The 22,087-nt window shown below is 49.2% G+C and overlaps 1 protein-coding gene across 1 annotated transcript in view; it reads right to left on the reverse strand.

Moving 5' to 3' along the window:
* Positions 1-1,445: 1,445 nt before the first annotated feature.
* Positions 1,446-22,087, reverse strand: part of LOC118223718 (pumilio homolog 2-like) — a 40,040-nt gene continuing 19,398 nt past the window's right edge. The window contains 16 exon segments of the mRNA XM_035410639.1: positions 1,446-4,612; positions 5,270-5,462; positions 7,251-7,372; positions 10,542-10,667; positions 11,113-11,250; positions 11,571-11,699; positions 12,437-12,566; positions 13,047-13,317; positions 13,782-13,997; positions 15,245-15,574; positions 15,918-16,058; positions 16,898-17,033; positions 17,423-17,565; positions 19,341-19,398; positions 19,400-19,449; positions 20,582-20,672. Of these exon segments, the coding sequence (XP_035266530.1) occupies positions 4,481-4,612; positions 5,270-5,462; positions 7,251-7,372; positions 10,542-10,667; positions 11,113-11,250; positions 11,571-11,699; positions 12,437-12,566; positions 13,047-13,317; positions 13,782-13,997; positions 15,245-15,574; positions 15,918-16,058; positions 16,898-17,033; positions 17,423-17,565; positions 19,341-19,398; positions 19,400-19,449; positions 20,582-20,672 (2,406 nt within the window). The 3' untranslated portion in view covers positions 1,446-4,480.

Genomic DNA, 22,087 nt, shown 5'->3' on the forward strand with positions numbered 1-22,087 from the left:
TAACAGAACACGTTAAAAAGAAATATACAGTTGTACAGCTGCGCGCACAATAATTACAACAGAATACTAGCATCCCGCGAAGCATAAATAGACCTTAACGTAATCTTTAAACACCGTTTGTTCGACCGTCCAGCTAAGTGCAGGTCCCAAGCATCGATGTTCAGAAATAGCTACCTACTCCATACCAACACTACTGCACAGTGATCCACACCCTAGAATGCACTGCAATCAGGAGTCACCCGACTAAGCAAGGGGGCAAAACTACACTTCCCATATCACGCTACTTAACAGGCGCCCTCTGACTGAAATTTATTTATTTATTTTTATTTTTCCATAGATTGCGTTGTTGCCGTTCTCGTTGTTAGTGTTAATCAGTTTAACCACCAGGGTCCAGGTTGAACTATGCGGTTGTTCCCTGTACTTGGACCGGTACTTCTCTCTAGGGGTTTCGTCATACTTGTTCCTGGTTATGGTTATACACTTTGTTGTACGTCGCTCTGGATAAGAGCGTCTGCCAAATGCCTGTAATGTAATGTAAATGAAATTAAACCTTAACATGTGAGAGAGCCTCGTCTATCTCGAGTATGCATGCCTTGGACAGTTTTAAGGCCAATTGTCCTTGTGAGTCTTCTCCAGCTAGAACATTTCAGAATGTTCACCAAAACAGCAAACAGACGCACTTAATAAACTGGCGCATTTTTCCAGAGCAAAACGGATCTTTTTGCAAAGTGCAGAGTACAGTAATTGAGATGACGGCGCCATCTAATGGACGCAGCTGTGAAATGCACGCCAAAAGATAAAAAATTCCCCACTTCATTACCTTTACAGTGGATGGGACAAGCAGGACGGCTCATCCGAACACGATAACTACAGTTTACAAAAGTCAGGAATCGTCAAGGAATCCCCCCCCCCCCCCCCCCAAAAAAAAAAACAAACAAACAAACAAAAAACGCTCATTCTTACACGCATCAGCAACCAGCCAATAAGGAGAGGCTGAACTGCATACTAATGCTCTGTCCGAATGTGGGTGGAAAATAATTACCCCTAGGGCATGGACTGTAATTTAGACGAGGGTTCTGGTGGCTCGAGCATTTTGGAACCTGAGGGTTGCAAGTTTAAATGCAATTTGAGACACAGCAATTCTAATATTTCACCAGGATTTTTTCCTCAGCTGATGTGGCCAAAGAGCTTCAACACTAACCTTTCAAGGTGTGATGTCACAAATATGTGATTAGGATGTTCTTAGCTGAACATTCTAATGCTGATGTAACAATCACTACTGGTAACTGAAGACACTGGTGTTCTAGAACACTGTATATTGAAAAAAACATTCCAAAAACATATTCTTCAAAAAAGTTGAGTGTGTGGTCGTCTGCTTGTAAAAGCGTGGATATGTAAAAGGGAAAAAGGCAGTGCTCTCCTCTGCATAAAAGACAAGACCAGCGTTCACGTGTGTTATTCACTTTTTTTGTATTGTTTATACAGCATTTACAAATTCTTGAATAACAACAATCCCCGGTAGGAAAGCCAGAGGAACCCGGGCGACAGACTTGATCAAACAGAAACGAGTTCAGCTGGTCCGTGAACAACCTGGCGTACAGACGGGAGTCAACTGGGGCTCCCTCAGCCTGTTAGAAAATGCAACGACAACAACAGAAAAAGAAAACCCCAAAAACAAAACAAAAAAAAAGCACGGAGGCAAGACCTCTCTGGTATGCACCACCCAAAAAAAAAAAAGAAAAAACGAAAAAAGGTTGCCAGGGAAACTGCCGCTGCGACCCTGGAGCCAATGATGTGCGTGGGGCAAAGCGGGCGGGCGGCAGTTTCTGGAGGAGACGGAATGGCTACCTGGACAACAACGGGACACTTCCACAGGAGCTATGGCTAAGGCTGGAGGACAAACCCACACCACGGGGATCCCAGCGGCCTTTGCAGACGCAGCCAAACTAAAACATCTTCATCATCATCATCATCGACGTCATCATCATCATCATAGTCATCCTCAATCGCGTCTGCTACGTGAGGAACATCAGGACTCTTTCACCAATAAACGAGAAGCCAAACTGAACTCCTGAGAAAACTCATCTATACAAAAAAAACACAAAACCTGGCCTTCAGGAAGGAATACAAAGCAAACTGTCTTCAATTGTTCAAAGCTGAATATACAAACCAGTTTTTTTTTTTTTTCTTTCTTCAAAATATATTCAGAGTCAAAAGTTACAAAGAATTGTTTTAATTGTACATATTTGTCACAATTCTGCCAGCAAAAAAAAAAAAAGAAAAAGAAAGATTTTTTTTACTCTTAATTTTTTTACTTCTGGAAATGTACATAAGGCCTCCGGTAAAATGTACATCACTTTTTATAGTGTAACAACCTCATATGTTCAGATGTATAATTGACAATATCTTACAATCTTTCACTTACAAGTTAGTAGATGTTCCAAAATACAGTGCTCTTCAGTACAAAACGGAAGGTCTTCTGGTGTCGCGTGGAAACGTTTGCCGGTAACCGACCGGACCCCCCCTTCCACGCAGTGCACTGAACGGCACCGACTGTAAAGTTTCTCGAAAAAGGTCAATATTAACAGAATATTTAACAGACAGAAGTATAAACAAAAGGCTACTTGTTTCAAACAAAGGATAAAAAGAATGCCATTTCAGATAGTGAAGCCATATAAAGATTTTTAAAAATCACTCTTGATTCAAAGAAATATACAAGTATACCCTATATGCAAGTGGGCAGTGTGAGGGGTAGGGGTGGGGGTGATGCATATACACTAAAATTCAAATTTTTGCTTTTTTTTTTTTTCCTCAAAAGGGTAAAAGACATTACATTTACAGCATTAAGGTTTACAAATGTACAACTGTACAGACCATGTCAGCGTCACTACCAAAAGTTAACAAGGCTCAAAATAAACAACGAAACGAAGATTCTTCTTTTCCCCCAAAAAATAAAATAATAAACTGTAAACTTACATCTAATGTAATAACTACACGTACACTACATATTTATATGAAGCAAAAAAAAAAAAAAACAATGGCTATTTGTATAATCATGCAAGCTTTAGAAAAGAGGTGTCGGGTGGAGCACCCGGAGTAACCTCCGCTCCACCGACACATACGCCGCAAATATACCAAAGCGAAAAAACGACGCAAAAATAACCCTCTCCCCCCCCCACCCCGTCAGCTGTGACGGTTCCCAATCGTGTTGTGGCGGCGAAACTGCCCGCCCCCTAATCCAAGAAACGCCCATTTTTTTTCCAAGCCCCGCCCTCTACTCCAAGGACCGCCCTTGTCTAGCCCACCTTCTGCCAAAACCAAACAAATATTTATGTACAAAGCTGCTATACACCACAGAACGGTTTCCTTTAAAAAAAAAAAAAAAAAAATTATATATATATTTATAATTTATATTTATATATAGGGCAGTGTTCATCTCAAAAAAATTGCGGGACTTTTCACAAATGAAGAGATGAAGGTTTAAAATCATCATTGCTCTTGTTGACATAGTGTCACGGAACACAAAACAAAAAAAGGTAAATTTTTTTTTTTGCCCTTTTGTGATGAAAAAAAGAATAAAAAAAGTGACATTAAATCTACCAAAATACAACTGAAACCAACATGCTGTGTCTGAGTGTATCTGGGGCCCGTTTAAAGAGCTGTATGGAGGGGGAAAGTCAGGTGCAGGCACGTGTGGGTCTAACGGACCCAAACTGCACGCTCCACAGGGGGAGACGCACGCTGGGGCTTTATTTCGACCAATCACGCGATCTCCCGATCTCATCCCACGCGCGCTATTGGGGTCAGGACCGTAACTGAAGCTCATTGGTCACGCGCGTGGGGGCGTGTCCGGTCCCGCTGTACGGGCGAGGAGAGCGCCATCGCGGGACGGGCCGCGCGCCCACGGGACCCCGCACCTGACTTTACCCCCTCCGCACGGCCGCGAAACGGAGCTCCCTCGGGTACAGGAGCACGGAAACCCCCCCAAGGGAAAACGAAAAAACACAACAACGTGAGGGACTTCTCGGTTGTGCTGAGTTGCCAGAATCGTCATCATCATCATCATCATCAACTCACATGCTGGTGCAGCTGTAAGAACAGTAAACTTTTTTTTTTCCTTTTAAAAACTACTGATTTTTGTTTGTTTCGTTTTTTCTTTTTTACACAGTGAATTTACAAGGTAAAAATTTACAAAATATATGACAACCAGTTTTTGATACAATTAACATCATGTACATGCGTTCTGTGCTTGGCCCAGCTTGGTGATGGAACGGCTCCACAAGGGGGCGCTGGTGAGGTGGGGGGGGGGGGGGGGCGGGGGGCGGGTCTTCAGTATGGGGTCAGGGGTCATGATCACAGCGTTACTCTTAGGTTAAGTAGATTTTTTTTTTTTTTTTGGTAATTCCCTTTGAGGAGGGTGTCCCGCCGTTGGGGTAAAGGGGGGCGGGGGGTCGTTTGGGAGGGAGGGGCGGTGCGTCTCCTACATCAGGCCGTTGGTGGGGCCCCCGATAGGCCCCAGGTCCGAGCTGTTCTTCATGTAGTACTTCTCCAGCTTGGCCAGGATGTGCTTCCCGTAGGTGTACTTCCGCAAGGTGGCGATGTGGGGCCGGATCTGGGGGGGGGGGGGCGGGGGGGAGTGTGTGTGCAGGGGGGGGAGGGAGAGAGAGAGAGGGGAGGAAGGCTTGATACTATATAAACTGTAAATATATATTTTATTTTAATTTAAAAAAAATGAATTTATAAGCCGTTCAATGCTTTGTCAGCAGGGTGTAAACCATGCAGGTTCTGTCCTCCGCCCCACAAAATGTGTATTCTGGGAATCTGCACAGCTCAAACAGTGTGCGACTGTGTGTGTGTGTGTGTGTGTGTGTGTGTCTGCTCCGACTGGTCCCACAAGCAGTATCACGCTAAGTCACTTTTTAATACTTAGCCTTTACGTGCAAAATGATTGATTGTTGATTTAATAAACTTTCAATTATTCAGATTAATCTCTGCAGGGTAAACCTTTGGGTTTGAGTCAGGGTCATAAGTCCATACTCAAAAGACTATGCTAAAAGCAAGCTACATGCTACATGCTAAAAGCTACATGCCACAGGCTACAGACAGCCCCAGTTAGGGAGGGAGGGGGAGAGAGAGAGAGAGAGAGACAGAGAGCGAAAGAGAGAGACAGAGCAAAAGAGAGAGAGAGAGCGAAAGAGACAGAGACAGAGAGCGAGAGAGAGAGGGATCGAAAGAGAGAGAGAGACAGCCGAGGCCTGGCCCCGCCCACCTTGTGCATGATGATCTTGCGCTGGGCGGGCTCGGCCACGTCGATCATCTTCTGCACCACGTAGTTGGCGTACTGGTCCTTCATCATGGTGTAGAGGGCGCTGTGGGGCCCGTCGTTCTGGCAGCACACCTCGTCGATCAGCAGGGCGCGCTCCGCGCGGGACGAGTTCGTCACGCACTTCTCCACCACGTTGCTGCGGAGGAAGCCGGACGCGGGTTACGCTGCGAGCGCCGCCATTGGCTGCCGTGAGGGAGGGGGGGGGGGGGGGGGGGGGCGGGGCCTATCGGGGCTCAGGTGCTTCGCTTTTCACCCAGTTAAAAAAAAAAAAAAAAAAACGGAAACAAAAAGCCTGCTCCTCTAAGGGGAAGCGGGTCAGGCGAGGTGAGCTGGCTCCCGTCCCGCAGATTAAACCGGCGCGTCACCAGACACACGGTCACCGCACAAATTACAGCCCGCCAAAATGCCTTCCAGCAAACTGCTCCTCTGCAAGTCAAATATCACCCTCCCCGGTCGTCACGCCCTCCCGAGAATCGCAAAGGTCTCTCCTCCAAAAACAGACCGACCAAAACCACAGACTTTGAAAAGGTAGCGCTAAATAAATACGCAGCATGAAGGTGAGATTAACAGGTAAAAGTAACTGTAAACAAATCTACGAGAGTGAGACTAAAACCTTGCCTTCATGTCAAACAAAAAGAGCACAGCCTCTGTCCTCTGCTTTTTATTCACCCACCTAAACACAACACTACAGTCCTGCGACGCATAATTCGGGGGAAACTGCGTCCATTTCAGATGCTGCGCAGAGATCAGGTAACGCAGTACAATGGGAGGAAGTACAGGTGGGGAAGCGTACCTGAGTGGTGTGAACTAAGGACAGGTGACAGGTGAGATCTAAATGGGGAAGTTAAAAAGGAGGCTTCCAATCTTCCAAAGATGTAGGAACACAAGAGACTTAGTGCTGAACTGCGAAAATGGAGCCATCCGATTGGCTGAGGTAAGGGCGATACCACCCACAGTCTACACAGGGTGAAGACAGCCCAACACCCAGCAGGGTCACATGACTTAAAAATAAACGCTTGGGGGCGATTGGCAGGAAACCTGGTTTATTGTGAGACCTGGTCCTGCACTGACCCCGGATCAGTCTAAAACAGGACACAGGAAGCTATGGGAAGATGCTGTGGGAGTGGAGGAGAAACTACAGAGTGACACTCTACAGGATGACAGGAAAACAAGAGATCCGCAGGAGGTGGCGGATTAACCCAGGACTGGACTAAGAAGACTGGAGATTAACCCAGGACTGGACTAAGGAAACTGGAGATTAACCCAGGACTGGACTAAGGAAATAAGAGATTAACCCAGGACTGGACTAAAGAGAGTGGAGATTAACCCAGGACTGAACTAAGGAAACTGGAGATTAACCCAGGACTGGACTAAGGAAACTGGAGATTAACCCAGGGCTGGACTAAGGAGAGTGGAGATTAACCCAGGACTGGACTAAGGAAACTGGAGATTAACCCAGGACTGGACTAAGTAAACTGCAGATTAAACCAGGACTGGACTAAGTAAACTGCAGATTAAACCAGGACTGGACCAAGGAGAATGGAAATTAACCCACGACTGTACTAAGGAAATTGCGTATTAACTAAGGACTGGACAACAAAATAGGCATAAGATGGCTGTGATGCAACTTCACTCTCAGACAAACAGAGGAGGAGAGCCAATCACAAAGTAAGTTAGCATGACACAACCAAACAATTCTGCTGGTGACTGGTAGATCACTCTCAGACCACTTTTTAGTCATTTCAACAGGGACCTCAGGAGTGTAACCAGAAACGATCCACCAATGACCATCAGCGTTGTATCACTGGCTGTTACCAACATGCTCTGTGATTGGTGGAGCTTCTCTCTGGCCACGTTACTACCCCTGGCTAGAAAGAGGAAAGCGCAGTTTAACCCAGAGTTTAAAAAAAATAATAATTTTTACCTGGCGAACTTGTGCTGGCTCAAGGCCAGGACCTTCCCCCGGATCTCGGCCACGATCTTGCTCTTGTCCTCCGAGCGGCCGTGCTCCAGAACGTGCTGGATCACGTAGTTACCGTACTGATCCTGTCGGGGGGGGCGAGGAGGCGAAACAAACAAAGCATGCGGCATCTCTTCGTTTTTTTTTTTTTAATTTTTAAAATTTAAAACAAACAAAGAGAAAAACAAAAACTGGAGAAAAACCCACACTCTCTCACAAACATTCAACAAGTAATAAAAATGCATCAAAATAATTTTGTCCCCATAAAAAAATATATGCATGCAGAGGGTGGATCACATCAACTTGAGATTCGTTTCCTTTCCCACCACAAACATTTGGGCTCATTGGACCGTGACCCTGCTGAAAAGAATCCACTCATTTAACCCAGCTCGGAAACCTGCTTCTCTGTGCCCCCCCCAAAAAAAATCTGGACGTGGCTCAGTCTGTTCTGGTGCACGTTGCACTTCCGATAACTGACATCACAGAAGCACGATATCTGCTCAGTAAAGTATAATACTGCTACATGACAGAGACTCAGGGTTACTTCCTTTGGTTGGCTGTAGCTGGACTGGACTTTTACCACAGGACTAACTAGCTGTAATGTCAGTTACTCTAATCCTGGCAGTGACTGATGTTCCCTTAATGCTCTACTTGTTGTCATACCCACAGCCTGAATGTTCATCTCCACGTCCGATACGCGATGGATGAGTCCTGGCATCAGTTTCCTGTTCCTACCTCACAGCATCCACGCCAAATTCATCCCATCGATATTCCGTACGTAACTATTCAATCATCACTGCCGTTATGCAAGCTAAAACATTACCAGCCCCCTCGGTCAAAACGCACATCTGTACGCTAGTTCGTTTAAAAAACAAATTTTTTTTTAAAAAGCCGTTATTTTACTAATGCTGTGAGGCATTCTGAATGGATGGTATGAAATTGTGAACCGGGGGAGAGACTCAATGCTCAAGGCCGAACACCTCAGAATGAGCCACAAGGGGGCGCCAGCACAAGACAAAAGCCAGGCGTTCGTGCGAGCAGCAGGGCCAGAGAGCGCGGAAACGAGCGGGAAAATGAGCGGAGGACAGCGGCCTTCTGACACCCAAAGGTTCGTGGTCCGGAACACGGTGAGAGCAAAGAATAATCGTTTGGGAAAATAAAACAGTGGACCCTTTCTTGTATTTTTCAATATTCAAACTACCATCTAAAGCCTTGCAAGATTTGGAAGAGCATTTTGTTTCTGTTTGCCACAACAACATAGACATAAAAAAAAATTAAAAATTAAAAACCCAGTGTCGAGAAGGACACTTTCAATTTGGATGGATTTTACATTACAGATGAATACTTCTAAGAAATGGAAACGAATTCAGATTTATATAGCAATCGTATTATTGCTACTTTTTGTAATACATTTTTTAAGTAAATAGCCAAAAAGACCCAAGGATTTTGTCATTTTCGGACACACTGCCACAAAAAAGCCTTACAAAGACGATAATCGGGAAAAATAAATCTAATCTATAAATTCCTGCTATTAATCTCCTGCACTCAGAGGTGCAGTAACAATGTTAAAACCTTTCAAAACGGGTTGCACGCCAATCGAATTATAATGACCCTGTCTGTCAGTAGACTTTCATCAGTACGGCACGTCCGATGGACAGAGAGAAAGCTACAGGAAGGGACAGGAGGCCAGGGCCTGTGGTTTTAGGGCCTTTGGGTTTCGGGTCTGTGGATATAGGGCCTGGGGGCTTAGGGCCTGCAGAGGCTATGTTGTTGTTTCAGACGGCGCAATGCTCTTGACTGGGTTTTCTATGCATCAAGCACTGAGAGCAGATTGATCAAGAGGAAGGAGGCGGAGCCATGGGAGGAGACTTCCGCGTAAGAGGCGGGGTTAGGGGCGGGGGCGGGGTCGGGGTCGGGTGGGGTTGGGGTGGGGGGGTAGGTTGTGGGGGCGGGTTCTGACCTTGAAGAGCGTGTCGCTTGACACTGTATAAAATGTTTTGGATGTCATCTCCAATGAAACTCCTTGATATTTCTAGATGGAATAAGGGGGGGTTGTTTTCATAGCAACAGTTACTCCATTCGGTCAAGTTACTTCGCAGCGAGCATGGATATACTTTATCAATTCCATATGGGGAATATATTTCAAATTGACTAGCAATTAACAGAGAACAGACAAAAAAAAAAAGAAAATAAAAAATGAACAAACATGCAGACATGCAATTATGCTACAGATGTACAGGGCACAATTCGCTCTAGTAGACATCCAGTGCTATACTTGTTTTACAGTGACCATCGTACTTCAAAAAAAAAAAACTTACGCTATCTGGGCATGCATTACAAATAAAATTACCAAAGATTTCATCTATCAAACAGAAGGAGCATCTCTAGCATTAAACATTAAGTATGCATTAAAGCATGCGTCAAACGTGCAAAAATATCAAATACAAAACAACGGTCTATCAACGGAGTGAAGCACGTTTTGCGCAGTGTGATGGGGGGGGAAATGAATTGGATGGATTGTGAGTTTCTTTTCTCAGACAGCGTGTTGAGTAAGTGTTCAGGCAAACGGGCCCTTCCCCAACGTCAGTTCCAGGAACCCTACAGAGCCCAAGGGCGTGTTTTTGCATGACCAGGAGACTGTGTTCATGGACTCTAAAATACCACTCATCAGTATAACTTACATCTGATGATCAACAGGGTCTTATGACCAGTTTTATACTATTAAATTTTCTGGAACTGTACATTATTTGAGCTATGAAACTACATTCCTTTCCAGGTATTCTTTTTTCTTTTAAAATATGTTTTAATGATGTTGTGCCTGGTTAAATGCTGAACTGCACTGCAGCACCCTTATTAATAAAAGGGGTCTGATAGCCATGTTGCTGATGTGATTAGTGCACTAGCGGTGCCCTGGATGTGCTAGGGGCGCCCTAGATGTGCTAGAGGTGCCCTGGATGTGCTCTGGATGTGCCCTGGATGTGCTAGAGGTGCCCTAGATGTGCTAGGTGTGTCCTGGATGTACTCTGGATGTGCCCTGGATGTGCTAGGGGTGCCCTGGGTGTGCTAGAGGTGCCCTGGATGTGCCCTGGATGTACTAGGGGTGCCCTGGGTGTGCCCTGGATGTGCTAGGGGTGCCCTGGGTGTGCCCTGGATTCACCCGGTCCCCTGCGGCGCTCTCTGGGCCTGAGGTTGGGGCGCAGCGCGCGGCTAGGCTAGGCCGGCAGTGCAGCCGGGGGCTGGAGTGGAGGCTCCTACCTGCACGAGCTGCTCGGTGTGCTGGTGCAGCTCCTCCAGGATGGGCAGGGTCTGCTCCTGGGTGCAGTGCTCCAGAATGCGCTGGATCACCCTGCAGCCGTACGGGTGGGTGGACAGCACAAACACCTGACGGGGGGGGGGGGGGGGCGCGTTACCCGGGCATCAAACCAATTCACATCCTGGTATGCACTGCGTGTTCAGTGAGGAGGTACGCAGTGTGTGTTCAGTAAGGCAGTACCCAGCGTGTGTTCAGTAAGGCGGTACTCAGCGTGTGTTCAGTAAGGCGGTACCCACCGTGTGTTCAGTAAGGCAGTACTGAGTGTGTGTTCAGTATGGCAGTACCCAGCGTGTGTTCAGCAAGGCCGTACGCAGTGTGTTCAGTAAGGCGGTACTGTGTGTGTTCAGCAAGGCGGTACCCAGCGTGTGTTCAGTAAGGCGGTACCCAGCGTGTGTTCAGTAAGGCGGTACTGAGTGTGTGTTCAGTAAGGCGGTACCCAGCGTGTGTTCAGTAAGGCGGTACCCAGCGGGTGTTCAGTACGGCAGTACCCAGCGTGTGTTCAGGAGCACTCACCTGGCCCTTGAAGGCGTCGATGATGAACTGCAGGGCCTGCGGCTGAACACACTCGATGCACTTCTGCACCACGTGGTTCCCATTCTGGTCCTTCACACACTTCAGAACATGGCCGTCCAGCTCCCTCACCATGTCACTCTGAGCGGGACAGCAACGCGTCATTCATCCATTCACCTGCTCAGTCATTCATCCACTCATTCATCCATTCATCTGTTCAGTCATTCATCCACTCATTCATTCATTCATCCATTGATCCGTTCCTTCATCCATTCATTTGTTCATTCATTCATCCCCTCTACAGTCACACACACAGAGGGGCCAGGTGTAGGGCAGCACTTCCTGAAGGTCTTCTGAAGGTCAGAGGGTCTGAAGACGCAGGGCTCCAGGACAGCTCCACTCCACACAGCCCAGAGGGGCTCAGCAGCGGCAGCGAGGGAAGGATTCGAACTGACACTCACCTGCTGGTCGGAGGAGATGGACTCCAGCGCCTTCTGGATCACGCGGCAGCCGTACATCTGCAGGGCCAGGGGCAGCACGTGGCCCCGGATACGCGTGGCCAGGGCCAGCTTCTGATCCATACTGCCGAACTGCGGCCAGACACAGGAGACATGAGCGCCCACACACACGTACACGCACACACACACATGCGCGCGCACGCACGCACACACACACAGGCACACACAGACAGACACACAGACACACATTCACACACTCACACACACCGCTGTGCGTCAGCCAGCCGTAAGGGTGTTCTGCTGCAGTAAATGATGGGCCTGGCTGGAATCCTGCAACCCCTCAATTTCAGGACTAAAAATAAACTGCGAGTCCCAGGCGGGCGACCTTGGCGAGCCCGTCGGCATGACGACTCAAAAGTTCAGCTTGTGGACGCGAAACCCGCATTTATAACCACGTATGACTAACTCGTCCAGATACATGATGCATGATAAATCCCATTTGGCACACAACCCCTTCAGATGTAAAAAATATTCAGAAAATACAGTCCAATCAAAGCTAAGGATAAAGGAACAGTCTAACTTTTTTAGGAAATTCACTTTTTGGCCATCCTACCTATAGTTAGACAATAAGACCAATGACAATTTGATCCCAGTGCGTCCAGTACAAGTACATTAGTCACTACGTACAAGCTGCACGCTAACTGCTACTGCTATGAATGGCTACTAAGACACGAGCAGCATCAGCTCTGTGAAGCGACGGAGCTACACCAATCAGAGCGAAGGAACACCGCGCCGAGTTGAGGGATTGTCGGATGACTGTTGACAGACTGGAGCCGCACACGCTCAGTTCGGGCGGGGCGTGGTCTCACCTCAAAGAACTTCTGGATGACGTAGTTCCCGAACACGTCGGTCATGAGCTGGTAGGCGGCCTGCAGGATCTCGCTGAACACCATCTGCCGCTCGGCGGGCGTGGCCCGCTCCAGCTTCTGCTGGATGAACCTGGGGGACGGAAACCACGGCGACGGTGAGCCACCCGGGCAGCAGAGGCCACGCTCAGCAAGGGCTTCCCCGAAAACTGACCCAACACACTGAACCAGCCACACACACTGCCCCAATACACTGACCCAGCCACACACACACACTGCCCCAAAACACTGACCTAGCCACACACACACACACACACACAACGGCCCCAATACACTGACCTAGCCCCACACACACACACTCACACACACACACTGACCCAGCCCCACACACACACACTCACACACACACACACACACTGGACCCAGCCCCACACACACACACACACACACACACACACACACACACACACACAGACCCAGCCCCACACACACACACCACACACACACACACACACCTGGAGCCGTGCTGGTCCTGGGAGAACTCCACGATGTGGCCCAGCCCCACACACACACACACTGACCCAGCCCCACACACACACACACACACACACACCTGGAGCCGTGCTGGTCCTGGGAGAACTCCACGATGTGGCCCAGCAGGTCGCGCAGCTGCAGGTTGGGGAAGCGGTTGTTGCGGAAGTCCTCCAGCAGGCGGCTGCGGCCGGAGGGCATGATGTCGGAGCGGCTGTAGCGCAGGCGCGACGGCGGGAACAGCTGGCTGCTGCTGGAGCTGAACAGGCTGGAGCCGCCGCCCGCGCTCCGGTACTTGGCCTCCGCGCCCGGCGCCGCCGAGATGTAGCGCCCGCTGCCGTTGGTCAGGCCGCCTGCCGTCGCCGTGGAGACGCGCGCGGAGGAGAGGGGGATGAGCAGGGAGGAGGAGTGAAGAGGGGAAGAGAGGAGATGGGAAGACAAAAAAAGTATACATCATATGAATGCCAATTTTATTTTTTGTTTTTTATCTATAGTCAGGTTTTTAAACGAGCCTGTTCAGGGACACACCTACAAATCCTCAACCTGGAGCCACGTTTACATTTACAACTTTATTTAATATTTATTTAAAATTTACTTGCCTTCACAACAGGCCATATATGGACCAGTGCTGACATTAAGGGCCAGCTATTAATACTATGGAGCAAAGCACTGGATAACTGTTTATTCAATGCCTTTATATGCATTGCTATTGAAATAAACAATTAAATACATACAGTATTATAGTCAGCGTTCCGCAGTTTAAGAGGAAGCAAATGCAACTTTTTTGGGGAGGCGGTGGTGGGGCAGGGGGGCATACCCAGGTGCAGGCTGGAGGAGGAGCCGTGCGATGACAGCGAGGGGGGCGGGGTCTGGCTGGGGAGGGGCATGCCGATTGGGCTGGGCGTGGAGGAGAAGCTGAGGCTGTTGTAGAAGGGCTGGCCAATGGGAGCCAGGCTGTTCCCGCCGCGCTTGTACAGGTCAGAGCTCGCCGACAGAGAGTCCCTCCGGGGGGCGCTGTTACTGCCTGAGCTACCTGCTGGGGAGAGAGGGGGAGAGAGGGGGGAGAGAGAGAGAGAGAGAGAGAGAGAGGGGGGAGGAGAGGGGGGAGGGAGAGAGAGAGAGAGGGGGGGAAGCAGAGGGGGGAGAGAGAGAGAGAGGGGGAAGCAGAGGGGAGAGAGAGGGGGGAAGGAGAGAGGGGGGGAGGGGGGGAAGCAGAGGGGGGAGAGAGAGAGAGAGGGGGAAGCAGAGGGGAGAGAGAGGGGGGAAGGAGAGAGGGGGGGAGGGAGGGGAGAGAAGAGACAGTGGGAGGGAGAGAGAGGGGGAGGAGAGGGGGAGAGGGAGAGAGACAAAAGTGAGAGGGCAGAGGGACAGACAGAGAGGGAGAGAAAGCGAATGCACTCAGTCACCTCTCACGGGTGGATATTTAAAGAAGCATTTGTCGCCCTTTCAGACAGCAGGGACCCTAAAATTAATTCCACAGCAGCCTCCACTGAACCAAAGCATAGCGCTACAGCTCACATTCAGGAGCACGTCTTACAGTTACAGTACAAACTCTAAGACATCAACACTCCAGGTCACCGGCAAACGTAAAAAGTGTATGTTTTGTTGAAAAGTGAAAGTTTTCTAGGCCACTAGGAAAGAGCCAGGCTATATCCAGGTAAAACATGAGCTACACTGGGTTCAACAACCTAGTCTGTTGTTGTCAAAATGTCTCTCGACCTAGATTTCCACCCCTTCAGACGTCGAGATTCTGCCTTTTGCTCCCCTGGGTCAGGGTCTGAAGCTCAGAGGCTCCACTGTGTTTCACTCAACGTTTGCACTAGGTTAGCTCTATGTCAGCTATACGTTTGCGCTACGTTAGCTTTGTGTTTGCTCTACGTTAGCGCTACGTTAGCTGTGTGTTAGCTATATGTTTACGCTACGTTAGCTATGCGTTAGCTTTACGTTTGCGCTACATTAGCTATGCGTTAGCTCTACGTTTGCGCCACGTTCGCTATGTGTTCGCTCTACGTTTGCGCTACGTTTGCTTTGCGTTTGTGCTACGTTAGCTTTGCGTTTGCGCTACGTTAGCTTTGCGTCAGTTAAATGCTTGCACTGCGTTTGCGCTACGTTAGCTTTGCGTCAGTTAAATGCTTGCACTACGTTAGCTTTCCGTTTGCACTACGTTAGCTTTCCATTTGCGCTACATTAGCTTTGCGTTTGCGCTACGTCAGCTTTGCGTCAGTTATACGCTTACGCTACGTTAGCGCTACGCGTTCGCTCGGCGTTCCCGGGACGGACCTGAGGAGCCGAAGCCCCCGAGGGCGGAGCCGATGGCGGCCCCCAGGGACCCGGTGCTGCCGAAGCCCAGGGAGGAGTTGGCGGGCTGGGGGGCGGGGCCGTGGGAGAAGAGCGAGCTGCTCTGGGAGTTGGAGGCGTAGAAGGAGCTGGACTGCATGCTGTTGCTGGGGTGGGGCTGCTGCTGCTGCTGCTGTTGTTGTTGCTGCTGCTGTTGCTGCTGCTGCTGCTGCTGCTGCTGGGGGGGAGGCTGCTGGGAGCTGATTGGACGGAAGAGACCATTGGCCGCGCCCCCCATGTTGTTCCCGGAACCTGATGCAGAGGCTGCAGCTGCTGAGGGGGAGAGAGAGGAAGGGGAGAGGGAGAGAGAGAGAGAGAGAGAGAGAGAGAGGGGGGGGGGAAGAGAGAGACAGTGAGAGAGAGAGAGAGAGAGGGGGGGGGGAAGAGAGAGACAGTGAGAGACGGGGCAAGTCTCTGACAAATTTTGGACACTTGAGACAATCAAACACCATGGGGACATTCATTCACACTCTGGAAAATCATGCACACTGGGGACAATCACACACTGTGGGGACATTTATACACACTTTGGACAATCACACAGCTGCACTGCAGGTCTGCCCTGCAGGTCTTTGGGGTGAGTGACAGTAGCCTAACACAGTCCGGCGGTACTGACCTGCCTGCGCGGCGGCTGGGTTGATCAGCACAGGGGTCTGCACCAGTCTCATGGGCCCCCCCAGACCGGTACGGGCCCCGGGGCCCATCACCAACGTACCCGTCTGGTCATAGTAGGCGGCCGGGGCCAGAACCTGATAGCCTGCGAGAGCACAGATGGAACAGCGTCTTTCATCGGACGGGTCAGCCCCCAAACGTGAGAGAGAACGATGAGGCCTTTCAGCCTGTCTAGACTCATTATTCTGCCGACTCCGATGGCTTTTGTTTCCAATCAGCAACCAATTTAGCCCCGAGGAACCAGGTGGGAGGAGTTAAACTTAGTAAACAACCACTTTAATTAACGCGCTGAAAAATGCTGACTAACAATGCTGAAAAGCAGCACATCCTGGAGGCTATCCCCGGTGTGGAGAGCCCAGCCCGGCCTCTGACACCCCAAGGATAAAACTCAAGGAGTTTGGTCCTATTAAATATTTGCCTCCAGGAGGAGGTTATTTTGGATACCCAAGTCCACAACAAAATAAATGCTAAATCTCGTCTGCACCAAAACTTAGAGGACTACTGTAAATCTCGAAGGTGAAGCTCTCTGCTCATTATCGCAATACACCCAGGACTTGGGCTCTTCTTCAGAACACCAACCATAACTGCTGACTAAGCGTATTTCCATAATATTTACATTCTTATCTCTAGAACGATTCGCACAGCTTATTAAAAAAAAAAAAAAAAAAAAACCTGCATACAATTCATTTATACCGCAGGACATTTTCAGAAGAAATTCAAATTGAACACCTTGCTCGAAGTGCACACAGATCTCATTCGGGACTACAATCTGCAAATCTCTCGATTAAAAACTACGTAACCCAAACTGTTGCGCTACAATGCCACGCTGAACTGGCTTCAAACTTAACGACAGGCGTGCCGACGCCATGCATGGCGATCGCGGTGATAGAGATCGGCACGCGGGCGTGTCGGAGAGGGACTGACCTTGCATGCCCGTAGCCAGGCCCTGACCGAATGCCAGCGCGGGATTGGCTGCCGCCGCGGCCGCCAGGGAGTCCTGCTGGTTCTGCTGACCCTGCCCCGGGGTGAGGGGGCGCTGGTTGTTCCCCCCACGCATTACCTGGGACAGACGGGAAGCAGAGGTTAGAAAACCACCCGAACACAATTACCCAACTGCAGTATCCTGTTGCACCACCGGGGGCGCCATAGCGCATCCTCCCAGACGATAACATTTTTTAAAATGATCTTTTCAAGAGCAAGTCAAGCACACTGCAGCAGGTGAGGAATGTTAAGTCTTTTCATCTGAAGTCTGAAGCTGCACTAGGTAACTAGGTAACAGAAAGAACGGGAATTACGATTGTCAAGACGTTTCCACAACATTGTGGCCGTTGAGAAAGCTACTGCAGCCTGAATGAAACTGAAATTACTTTCCCAAGGTAAACTTTTTTTTAGGCAGTTGGAACATCACGTCACGTGACCGCGTGGGCGGCACCAGAAAGGGGGCGTCACCTGCTGCTGGCCCTGCCCCTGGTTGGCTGCTTGCTGATTGGCCGAGTTGTTGGCGGCTGCGGCCGCCGCCTGCTGCTGGAAGAGGTTAGCGGGGTACACCCCCCAGGGGACTCCGTAGTACTGGGGGGGTACCACGGTGGGACCTGCGTTCAGAAACGAAACCGCATGAGTCATCTCAAGACCTCCTCAACCTCCTCAAACAGGAAGTACCTCAGTTCTACATTTCAGTTCCTACAAAACACAGTGATCTTTCCAATGGGTTATTTTACCCCCTTGCGTCCCTTCCTTGCATCCTTTCCTCGCTTCCTTAGCTTTACCCAACGGAAGACACAAGGAAAGGACGCGAGGATGGAGGAATCGAGAAAACGTGCATTAGGCAAATGGAACGTCCTTGTTCAGTCAAGCATCAGTTTGAAGCCACGTCAATTACAGACAAGGCAGGTGGGGGGGGGGGAGGTGGATCCACAGGCCGATCATGTATACGTCACGTCTTCTGAAAAAATTACTTCTGCAAAGGCTGCAATCGTGTTTCCTTGCTCAAGAATTCTTCGGGAGCCTCCTAGCTCCATCAAGGAGCATTTAACAAACTGGAATGTCCTTAAAGATGGCGGACCTTCCATCGATTTCCAGGTCAGATGAGGGCCAAGAAGACAAGGACGGATAAAATAAGCAACCGTAATGAGCCCGATGTCTGAGGGCTTGTCTCCTACCCTAGATTCCCAAGTTCACCTGACTGCAGGATGCAGGAGGAGTGGGGTCGGCTGTCGATGGGTAGGGCGTGACATCCAGCCACACCCACCAACGGCTACAACTGGTAAAAAAAATAATAATACTGCCTTTCAAATCTCTCCATTGGACTAGATTAGGTTAGGATGTCTGAAGGTTGGCCTTGACATCCAGCCCCGCCCCCCTGCAACCTGCTGCCAGATTCCTCTCCAGATTCCCCCATTCCCCTCAAACAACCATTCGGGAACCCAGTATTACAAGATACTACATTCAGAAACATGTTTTGGTAAATTCAGTCAGAGACAGACGAAAGTCGTTTTAACAAATGTGTCGGCAGAATTTAGCAGCCACACGTCTAGCTTAACTCCATCTTTTTTCTCTTGGTCTAACAAAACACAGAGTGCTGCCAAAACACAAGCATATTTAACTGCTTTCATTTGGAACCTGAGTAACCAAAGCTTAAGACATGGTTTTGTTTATTAGCTTGGCGCTTTTGAACCTGAACGGTGGAACACAAAGATAAACGCGGGCATCTGGATTTCATAATTCCCTAATTGCTGGCGGTGGCCCTCCGGGACTCCACAGATCGGGACTGCGATTTTTCACCGTTCCAAACTCCCTGAACCCAAAACTCTCTCTCACTGCGGGCCACGATTGTTTGGCCTCATCGCTAAACATGGTCTCACCATATTGCCGGGCAACGAGTGCAGAAGCTAGCTGTCCGTCCGTCCGTCTCTACGCGTGCGTTTCTAACATACACGTTTCCTCTACCTGAGAATATTTAGGGCAGGGATACCGAAATCTGGCGCTCGGGGCCAGTGGTGCTTCCTCCCCTCTAATTTTTTATTTTTTTATTTATTAGTTTTATTATACTGTATTTTATTTATTCATTTTCATGTTTTTTTATTTAAACTCATGTCCTTTTTAAACTTACTCTTTTTTCCACTTTTTATGTTCAGCACTTGGAGTTGCATTTGATGTATGACCTGTGCTATATGAATAAAGTTTGATTGATTGAATCGGAACTGATTTAAACCTGGAACACCAGGTGACTTAAACCTCTGGCCAGTCAGTGCTGTTAATCTGTCAATGAACTATCGGTTATAAGAGAAAGCCAGCAGTACCCCACGGTCCTTGAAGGCCAGGTTTTTCGTATCCCTGATTTAGCGCCAGACAGAAAAGTTAGCGTTACCTGCGAGGGTGGCGGCGGCCGCCAGCCCGGCGGCAGTGTAGGGGTCCGTGCCGGGGGGGGGCGGTGCTTATGATGTAGGGGTTTGGCATGAAGGCGCCGGGAGGGAGCCCTGCTGAAAACACACCCGCTGTCAAACGAAAAGCACAGGCTTTTACACCCGCCCCAGCCCAGCGCGGGCCACACGGCGCCCCCCTGTGGTCGGAGGCCAGCGCTACAACACACGCCTTGGGGGATGTGAACACCATGGGGAGTACAGGGCGTGCAGGGCCGCAGTGTCTGCAGGTTTCTGGTGGGTTCCTTTCAATTCGCATCCAAATCGGGGAGTGTAGACTTGACTCAATTACTTAAATTTAGCACGTGGAGGCTAAATTTACACGCTAAATTTTAAATGCACAGGAAACCAGCAGACGCTGCGGCCTTCCAGGATTGGAGTTTGAGATCCCTGTATGATCGATCCACACTGACCCTCCAGAACTGCAGTCTAAGATCCCTATATTACAGAACATGCACCGCATAGGCCTTTAAACCTCTTTCCCCTGTCCTGTGTCCCAAAGCTCATGACACAAGCCTCAGCATTTATGAGCCAGAGTACGGCATGCTATCAAACATCCTGTCAGCTTTCTGCCTCACTGAGCTCAGCTTCTGTGGGCTGCAGTTTCAGTACTCGCAGACTAACGAGTGCACAGACTGCAGGACTGTCAGTCACAGTCTTAACTTAAAATGCTCCGCCCCCCTCTATACAGCACACAGAGATGCCCCGCCCCCCTCTATACAGCACACAGAAATGCCCCGCCCCCTCTATACAGCACACAGAAATGCTCCGCCCCCTCTATACAGCACACAGAAATGCCCCGCCCCCTCTATACAGCACACAGAGATGCTCCACCCCCCTCCATACAGCACACAGAGATGCTCCGCCCCCCTCTATACAGCACACAGAGATGCTCCGCCCCCCTCTATACAGCACACAAAGACATTTCACTCGCACACAAAGCTCAAAATGATCATATACGGGCTTACAATACACAAGCAAGAACATAACATGGGAGTGTGTACAAACTTTAACACGCACATTAACACACACACACACGTTTTGTTTTCTCTCTCTCACACAGTTGCTCACACACACACACTTCAGATTCTCTCATTCACACACACAAACTTCGCATTATCTCATTCTCTCACATGCACGTTCGTTCGCGCACGCACACACGCACGCGCACACACACACACACTCTTACCTATGTGCTGTTGCTGGGCAGCCGCCAGGGCGTACTGCTGCTGCGCAGCGGTCAGAGACTGCACCTGCAGGTGGTTCTGCCTCTGGAACAGCTGGAAGAGGCGGAGCCACATCGTCAGAACCAGGACCGCCCGCCCGCCGACACAGGCCGGTCCGTTTCAGGATTTCATACAGACCCTTCATACATCTTTAATTAGCCCAATCGTTTGCTTGATGTGACACTAAGCTACAGAAAAAGACTGCACACACACACCCACCCTCGGTGGAAACGTTTGTCTGCATTCCAACACAGAATCAACACTAGTGTATTCAAACAGTCCAGAAAAATTACATCAACGGCTGGAACAAAAACCAGGACTGAAGATCCACACAGTCCATTTTATACAGCTGGATATTTTACTGGAACGATTCAGGTTAAGCACCGTTTCCAAGGGAACAACAGCAGCGCCCCTACTGAGAACTGAACCCATGACCCACGGGCTCCAAGCCCCGTTCCCCTAACCACTATACTTGCACCGCTGCCCCATTGGTCTGACACACTGTCACTCTCTCACAGCAGTGCTCGGATTGGTCACGTCACGTTGGTCATCGGCAGTTTCAAAACTCTGGGCCAAGACCCTCCGTAGAGAGGGGTTTCAGGTGCATCGTCAGATACAGGTGGGAGGAAAAAAAATGGCACTGAATAGTACAGTATCCTATTTCCATAGACGTTCATATTCAAATTAAACATTCTGCTGGCTACGCTCATTTTACACTCGTACAGTTGTACTACTGACATGGGCAAAAAATACTTTATTCTAAATATCTGTACGCAGGTTAGGCAACATTCCTGCTCTCGTCTCTGCTGGGAAGAAATCAACACCAGCGCAGCTCACTGACAGGGTTTAAAAGTCCTTCATCACAGAGCTGCACCCGCAACCATTTTATCAAAACATTCACAAACGAAGGCAGCGAAGAATCCAGACTCTATTCGGAACAGCTGGTTTGGGCTTACAGGTCCAACGGGAAGCGCAAGAAGCCTCAGCAGCACACACCATGCAAATGCCATCAGCAGAACGTTCTCTCAACGCTTCTGCCTCGAGGGGATAAAGCTCTTACTGCGCCCAACGTTCCCCGTGCCTAAGAGCACACAGACAGGAAACACAGCGGTAATTCTATTTGCTGCGTTTCATTTTGACTCACTGCAAGTCGCCAAAAAAATAATTTTCCTATACTAAAACAAAAGAACGTTAATAGTGTGAAAATCTTGTTTTTTGGGAGTTGTAGCTTTCATTGGCTGAGCCCCTGACAAGGAATTGTCATCTAAAAGTGCATGATGGGAAGGGACTTTCAGAACAATAAGCTGCTGGGAGTCTTCTTGCACCAATACAAGCGACCCACTGCAGACAGCTACAGTCCAGACACTGTCACAGGCTTCTGAGAATTGTAGTCTGACAATGTGCAAACCTGTACCTGGGACTTGTAGCATGGCAACGCACACCTTGCTGTTGGGAGTTGTAGTCCGATA

This window comes from Anguilla anguilla, chromosome 1, assembly GCF_013347855.1.
Source record: "Anguilla anguilla isolate fAngAng1 chromosome 1, fAngAng1.pri, whole genome shotgun sequence".
Taxonomy (NCBI): domain Eukaryota; kingdom Metazoa; phylum Chordata; class Actinopteri; order Anguilliformes; family Anguillidae; genus Anguilla; species Anguilla anguilla.